Below are 8258 nucleotides of genomic sequence, written 5' to 3' on the forward strand. Positions count from 1 at the left end.
TTTCATCATATTACTTAAATTATAGTATTCTTTCATCATAGCATGCACACTTTTCATCCGTTTCTTAGTTAAAAGTATTTTTTTTTTTTTTGAAAATCATTTGTAATTAATATTCCTTAACATAATACAAATCACTCATGATTTGGTGGGAGTATAAATGACCATTAAATCTCCTAATCAGTGAGGGCTGACATTGACACCTTTAACTCCAGAGAGGATGGTGTTGCCATGGAATACTAAAGAAAAGCTTTCACAAGAGAGGACTTTATTTCTAAATTTGAGCAAAATGTTACTAAAGAACTCTTAATTTGTTTTGGATGACTAATGATTCTCAGTGAATACTTAATGTGTATATTGTATTTTTATTTGTTTTACAAGAGGGGTTTACATTTCTTACCTTAAATGACTTTATTTTGAAGTGTGGAAAAAGAAGTGCAGCTGTGGACCCAATATCGTATGGGGTAATGTCCCTCCATACAGTAGATAAAGCCAGCCCCTGATGTAGACTTGCAACTTACAGAACATAAGAGAGAATGGACTGAAAATAATGTAGATAATATTGGATATTTGGTGTATGATTATGGAAAAAGGATTTTTTTTCATTATATGTCAATATTTACTAGGGATGCACTGATGTCAAAAACAAGTAAGAGAAACAATGCACAAGTTGCTTAATGGTAGGGAGCGAGATAGAGAGAGCGAGAGAGAGTGAGAGAGAGCATGCTCGCGCACTTCTGTTGTTAACTTTGATTTAAAACTAATGAATACATTTTGGTTTGACTGTATGTTTAATAAATTAAGTTCAGACAGGACCACTTTGGCAAGTTACTTGAGTTTATTGAACACAATTTATCTTTGGTGGTATAGTTCCTTGTGGGGGTTCTTGCTCCCAAATTAATTGAACATACAAGAGCTTAAACATCAACCCCCCGGAACCATCAGTTTGGAAATACATGACAATTAAGACATAAATTATGTATTTAAAAGTGAACAGTGGTAATTGTGTAGATGTGGAAGTGGGACGTTTATCCTTTAGCTTGGTTATGAGGATGAATGTCTCTCACCAGTGAGGTCCATGCCAACTGGTATTTGAAAGCCTTAGTGATCTGAAACAAAAAAGACGACCAACAGAAAGTGCACTGTAATATTCTCATGCTTATAATGGGGAGGAAGGGAGGGGTTGTGATCCATTTGAGCATACTTACTGAGCAGTAGTGACACGTATATATGTCTCGTGTCTAATAGGACAATTATAGTGATCTGAGCTATTTCACAGCTGACCACATCAGCTGGTCGCAGCCTATGCCTCCGTGGCCTGACTGAACTAACCCTGTCCTCGATTTCAGACAGGACCACTTTGGCAAGTTACTTGAGTTTATTGAACACAATTTATCTTTGGTAATATGGTAATAAATTAATTAAATATACAAAGCCAAACATAATGAGAGGTATGACTGCCTGAAGAAGAACGCCCCCAAAACCATCCATGTTCCATTCCTGCAAAAGAGAAAAGACAATGTTACTGAGATATTCTTAATGTAGCCTACTTGCTAGCAGAGGGGTATTCTCCCCTCTAAAAGGAGGGAGAGAATAGCAGGCCCCTCCTTAATTTAAGTAGCAGGGGTGTTCATCCCCTGCTGAGGGATGAACAGCCGGCCAAGAGGTATCACGTTGGACATCAGACCCATCAATCTCTGAAATTGTTTGACAGTGAGTGACTGGCCTTCTTTCAATTCAATTCAATTCAAGTTTATTTGTATAGCGCTTTTTACAAAATAAATCGTTACAAAGCAACTTTACAGAAAATTATGTTTCTACAATATTTAGTAGTAGCTAGTAGTTTGTGCACATTTGACAGGATTTTAGAAAAAATAAAAAAAATAATAATAATACAAGACGTAGTCAGCTAGACGATGAACTATCAATTTTATTAATTAAGTTATTATATGATTCAGTCACACATTTAGCAATAATTGTTAGTTCTGTTTGTTGATTCAAGGTAGCATCATCTGGGGTCCTCTGAGGGTCAGCATCATCTCTTCCCAGGTGTTCTGGATCCAGACTGGAGCTTGTTTAAATCCTAGCCCGTGGCGAAACATAGAAACAAAATACAGACATCATTAGCATAGCTGCTGATCCAACAAAGTAAAATTAGTTTAACCCAAGTTAATGAATAAAAATGCACCTTTGAACAGATGCAACTACACTCACAATTAAAAAGATACATTATTCGAATGCTTGGTGAAAGAGATGTGTTTTTAATCTAGATTTAAACAGAGAGAGTGTGTCTGAACCCCGAACATTATCAGGAAGGCTATTCCAGAGTTTTGGAGCCAAATGTGAGAAAGCTCTACCTCCTTTAGTGGACTTTGCTATCCTAGGAACGACCAAAAGTCCAGCGTTTTGTGACCTTAGGGTGCGTGATGGGTTGTAACGTGGTAGAAGGCTAGTTAGGTACGCTGGAGCTAAATTTAGGGCCTTATAGGTAAGTAATGATAATTTGTAACTGATACGGAACTTAATAGGTAGCCAGTGCAGAGACTGTAAAATTGGGGTAATATGATCATATTTTCTTGACCTGGTAAGGACTCTAGCTGCTGCATTTTGGACTACCTGTAGCTTGTTTGTTGACGAAGCAGGACAACCACCTAGAAGTGCATTACAATAGTCCAGTCTAGAGGTCATGAATGCATGAACTAGCTTTTCTGCATCAGAAACAGATAACATGTTTCGTAGCTTGGCAATGTTTCTAAGATGGAAGAATGCAGTTTTTGTAACATTGGAAATATGATTTTCAAAAGACAAATTGCTGTCTAATATAACACCCAGATTTCTGACTGTAGAGGAAGTAACAGTACATCCGTCTAGTTGCAGATTGTAATCTACAAGATTCTGTGTAGTGTTTTTTGGTCCAATAATTAGTATCTCTGTCTTATCCGAATTTAATTGGAGAAAATTGTGTGTCATCCAATCTTTTACATTTTTAACACACTCTGTTAGCTTAGATAATTGGGAAGTTTCATCTGGTCTCGTTGAGATATATAGCTGAGTATCATCAGCATAACAGTGGAAGCTAATTCCGTATTTTCTAATAATATTACCAAGGGGCAACATATATATTGAAAATAGAAGGGGACCTAGGACGGATCCTTGTGGCACTCCATATTTTACTGATGATAAATGAGATGACTCCCCATTTAAGTAAACAAAATGGTAGCGATCGGACAGGTAGGATCTAAACCATCTTAGATCCTGCCCTTGAATACCTGTATAGTTTTGTAATCGATCTATGAGTATGTCATGATCTATGGTGTCGAACGCAGCACTAAGATCAAGTAAGACTAGAAATGAGATGCAGCCTTGGTCTGACGCAAGGAGCAGGTCATTTGTAATTTTAACAAGTGCAGTTTCTGTGCTATGGTGGGGCCTAAAACCTGACTGAAATTCTTCATACAGATCATTTTTATGCAGGAAGGTGCTCAATTGAGCAGACACAACTTTCTCTAAAATTTTAGACATAAATGGAAGATTTGAAATAGGCCTATAATTTGCCAGTACACTAGGATCTAGTTTTGGTTTCTTAATAAGAGGCTTGATAACCGCCAGCTTGAATGGTTTTGGGACGTGTCCTAAAGTTAACGACGAGTTTATGATATTGAGAAGCGGTTCTTCGGCTACAGGTAACAGCTCTTTCAGTAATTTAATGGGTACAGGATCTAATAAACATGTTGTTGGTTTAGATACAGTGATAAGTTTATTTAGCTCTTCCTGTCCTATGGTTGTAAAGCACTGCAGTTTATCTTTGGGTGCGATGGATGAAACTGAAGTGTTAGACGCTGTAGAATCTACATTCGCTATTGTATTTCTAAAGTTATCTATTTTATCAGTGAAGAAATTCATGAAGTCATTACTGTTTAACGTTGGTGGAATATTTGAATCAGGTGGCATCTGGTAATTTGTTAACTTAGCCACTGTGCTAAATAAAAACCTTAGATTGTTTTGGTTATTTTCAATGAGTTTGTGTATATGCTCTGCCCTAGCAGTTTTTAGAGCCTGTCTATAGCTGGACATACTGTTTTTCCATGCAGTTCTAAAAACTTCTAAGTTAGTTTTTCTCCATTTGCGTTCAAGACTACGAGTTAATTTCTTGAGAGAGAGAGTATTACTGTTATACCATGGTACAGTACGTTTTTCTCTAACTTTTTTCAATTTGATTGGGGCAACAGCTTCTAATGTATTAGAGAAAATAGTGCCCATGTTGTCAGTAATTTCGTCTAATTCGTGTGTATTTTTGGGTACAATTAGCAGTTGAGATAGATCAGGCAGGTTATTTGCGAATCTTTCTTTGGTGGCTGGAACAATAGTTCTGCCCAGACGGTAACGCTGCGACATATAGTTAATATCAGTTATACGCAGCATGCACGATACAAGGAAATGGTCTGTAATATCATCACTTTGAGGTACAATATCTATAGCAGTAAGATCGATTCCATGCGATATAATTAAATCTAGTGTATGATTAAAACGATGAGTGGGCCCGGTGACATTTTGCTTGACTCCAAAGGAGTTTATTAGGTCAGTAAACGCAGGTCCTAATGTATCATTTGCATTATCAACGTGAATATTAAAATCTCCCATGATTAGCGCCTTATCAACTGTAACTAGAAGGTCTGAGAGGAAATCTGCAAATTATTTTAGGAATTCTGTATACGGCCCTGGTGGTCTATACACAGTAGCCAGAGCAAGAGATACATTAGATTTCTTTTGCATGTCTGACAGAGTAACATTTAGCAGAAGTATTTCAAAAGAGTTAAACCTGTATCCTGTTTTCTGGGTAACATTGAGAATATCACTATATATTGTTGCAACACCCCCGCCACGACCAGTCTGACGGGGCTCATGCTTATAACAGTAGTTTGGTGGAGTAGACTCATTTAGACCAAAATAATCATTTGGTTTTAGCCAGGTTTCAGTCAAGCAGAGTAAATCAAAACTATTATCTGTGATCATTTCATTTACAATAACTGCTTTTGGTGCGAGTGATCTAATATTTATGAGCCCAAACTTTAAAAATTGTTTTTGTTCATTTACTTTACATTTTTCTGGTTTAATTACGATAAGATTTTTTCTAGATCCTACATTATATTTATATTTTGACCTCACTATTCGGGGAACAGACACAGTCTTAATAGGTTTTACAGCACAAGTACCTTTAGCATTTAAGCGGTTAGAACAAAACTCATCATAATGGTTATTTGAGAATTGTCTTACTAGTCACATGGAGCGAAGTGTCCTGGAGATGTTGTCAGAGAGAAGCTCCGCTCCAATTTTGCTGGGGTGTAATCCATCAGCGCGAAACAGTCTAGGACGCTCCCAGAAAAGATTCCAGTTATTAACAAATAGCAGTTTCTGTTCTTTACACCATGACAACAACCATTCATTTAAAGCAAAAAGTCTACTGAACCTTTCGTGTCCTCGTCGATACGTGGGCAGTGGTCCTGACACGACGATCGTCGCCGCGGGCGTCGTGCTGCGAACCGTCTCGATCAGGCTCCTGAAGTCCCTCTTCAGCGTCTCCGTCTGCCGCAGCGTGGTGTCGTTAACCCCGGCGTGAAGCACGACCGCTCTGGGGCTCTCGCCGTCCTTCAGGATCGCGGGTATCTGCGCAGAAACATCGAGAACACGAGCACCAGGCAAACAATGAGTGTGCACTTTACCTTCGGCTAACGTAGCACTTACGTGTCGGACGATGGAGTCTCCGATGATCACAGCGTCGCGTCCTGTCTCGCGGAGGGGAGCGAAGCGGTTCTGGATGGAGATCTCGAAGGCAGGAGGGGGAGAAGTCGTCGCCCGGGACCCAGCTCGCGTCCTCCGCTGTGGATGCACCCAGGGTCCGTGGTGTCCCGGCGTCGCAGTGAAGGACATCTGGGAAGATCGCGTCCTGGGTGCACCAGGCCTGCGCAGAGAAACACACGGAGTAGACGTGGTGGGACTGTTAACAGCACGCTGTATACTTACCCCGGACTTGTGAGCGTCAGCCCGGGATGATTCCAGCGCGGCTCTCCGCTCTCTCAGCTGGGCCTGCTTCTGTTCCAGGTCGCGAATCTGCTTCCCCACGGCCTCGAGCTCGAGCTGCAAAGAGTGGAGACATTCATCCGCCATTAAAGCAAGTAACAGTGAGTACAGCAGTGGTAATGTGTGAGAATAGAGTATTAGCAATGTAAGCGCAGTTAGCAGCAACCACGCTTGCTGATGCTAACTGGCTAAAAGCTAATAGCGGACCCGGGAGATCAAAATAAAACTAGTGATAGCGAGGCGCTCTGATTGTTTTTGTTGTAGAATACAATAGAGGATATATTCACGCGTTATATAAACGGAAACAATGATGTGTAAAATTGATTTTTAAGTTAAAAATAGTCAATGAAAAGAATATAGTGACGGAGCTCAAACGTAGTACAGCCGTCAACAACAAACAGGAAGTGACGTATGTGCATTAAAACATAAACAGGGTCAGAAACAGGCTTTCACTCTCTTGACGGAGATGAGGATCGGCTGGATACAAGCAGGAAACAGACGTGCCTGCATTGTGGTCGAATCCCATACTACGCCTAGATAGGTGGTTCTCTGAACTGGAGAGTACAAGTACACTCTTCTTGGCGTTCAGTCTCAAACCCAGCTCCCCCATATGTGCGAGAATGACATCTCGATGTTGAGCCACAACCTGCTCTGACTGAGCTAAAATCAACCAATCGTCGATATAGTTGAGAATGCAGATGCCCTGCATGTGCAGAGGAACCAGTGCCACATCTACACATTTTGTGAATGTGCGGGGTGAGAGTGCAAGGCCGAAGGGAAGGACTCAATATTGGTAAGCTTCGCCCCAAAAGCGAACTTGTGAGCATTTTGAACTTCAGTCTCATAACTGATTGGTTTAAGACCCGCAGATCTATGATCAGACGCAACCCCCCATCCTTCTTTGGAACTATGAAATACCGGCTGTAGAACTCGGACTCCCTGTCTTGAGGAGGAACCACCTCGATGTCCTCCTCCCCTAATAGGGTTTTCACTTCTTGTTCCATAACCAGAGCCTGCTCTGGGCCGACTAACATCGGAGAAACCCCATTGAATCTCGGCTGAAGGGAATCAGTAAGAGGGCCCCGAAGGGGCGGCGAGCATCTCAGCTCCGCTGTGCTCGTGGGTGGAAAATACTGAGGACATTACACTACACCCTGGAACTCTGGCAGGGTTGGCAGACCGGTCCCCAGAGGGTGCTGAGGCGAGACGGGCACCGTGTAATGTGGTGTATGCCGCTCTACCCCAGTAGGGGCCGCCTTTTGCAGGCGTGACCGAAACGTTTCAGGATTCTTAGCCGAAGACCTCCCAGCCTGAAGTACGGCCCTCAGATCCGCCTTAGGCTGGGAAAACCCTGGTTCAGAGTGTTGCTTCAGCCTCCGGTCCCAACGTGGGAGAGCGCGGACGGCAATGCTCTGACAATAGACTGAGAGGGCTGCTCATGCCCAGCATCCCCTCCAGTATATATAATTTCTCAAAGTGAGATAAATGTCATTATATTGCTCAGAATTTAATGCAAACAAACAATCAGACGAGTAAACACGGTCTGCCTTGTTGATATAATTCATATCTAACTTCTCGTAATCAGATAAATACTGAATTTAATTCCTCAGAATTAATGCAGTTAACCAATTAGACGAGTAAAGATGGTATGGTTTTGGTAAGATTCACATCAAAACTGAAAATGATGTAATACACGAGTTGCCTCGGCAGCACGTGAGTCACTTAGTCACACTAACAGCGTTAATCTCCTCTGAGATAATTAGCTGCAACTGAGAGTTCACAGATGGGGAAGGAACCGCTGCGCATGCTTCCAAACCTCAAGAAAGAACTCTAGATCTAGGAAACATGGATGAAGATATGCAGAGCCATCTGACAAACAACATAAGACTTATAGGACAGAATGACATGCACACAAAAAGCGTTTGCTGAAAGACGCAAAGCTGATGCCGGCTGAGCGGCTCGTGCCTTTATAGCTTCCTGGTCGCTTACGTCACCCCCGTCCTTGACGTCACACTCTTCTATAAGACAGATTAGATATGATATTCAGTTGCTCACGGTAAACGCGTTTCCCGTAGCGCTTCGACGCAGCTCGAGTTCCTGAAGAGGAACAATGCATTCATGAACAGTGACATAAATTGTCATTTTAAGGTTTGCTGCTTACTGAAGCAGCAACCTCCCGCAAT

The 8258-nt window shown here is 41.5% G+C and overlaps 1 protein-coding gene across 1 annotated transcript; it reads right to left on the reverse strand.

The window, feature by feature from the left end:
- Positions 1–3971: 3971 nt before the first annotated feature.
- Positions 3972–6444, reverse strand: LOC128031493 (uncharacterized). The gene is made up of 2 exons (XM_052619792.1): positions 5740–6444; positions 3972–5661 (listed from the first exon to the last, which is right to left on the reverse strand). Exons 1-2 carry the CDS (start codon positions 6160–6162, stop codon positions 5275–5277), a joined length of 810 nt encoding a protein of 269 aa, XP_052475752.1. The 5' UTR covers positions 6163–6444; the 3' UTR covers positions 3972–5274.
- Between the last annotated feature and the right edge of the window lie 1814 nt (positions 6445–8258).

This window comes from Carassius gibelio, chromosome A17 (assembly GCF_023724105.1).
Source record: "Carassius gibelio isolate Cgi1373 ecotype wild population from Czech Republic chromosome A17, carGib1.2-hapl.c, whole genome shotgun sequence".
In the NCBI taxonomy this organism is placed as follows: Eukaryota; Metazoa; Chordata; class Actinopteri; order Cypriniformes; family Cyprinidae; genus Carassius; species Carassius gibelio.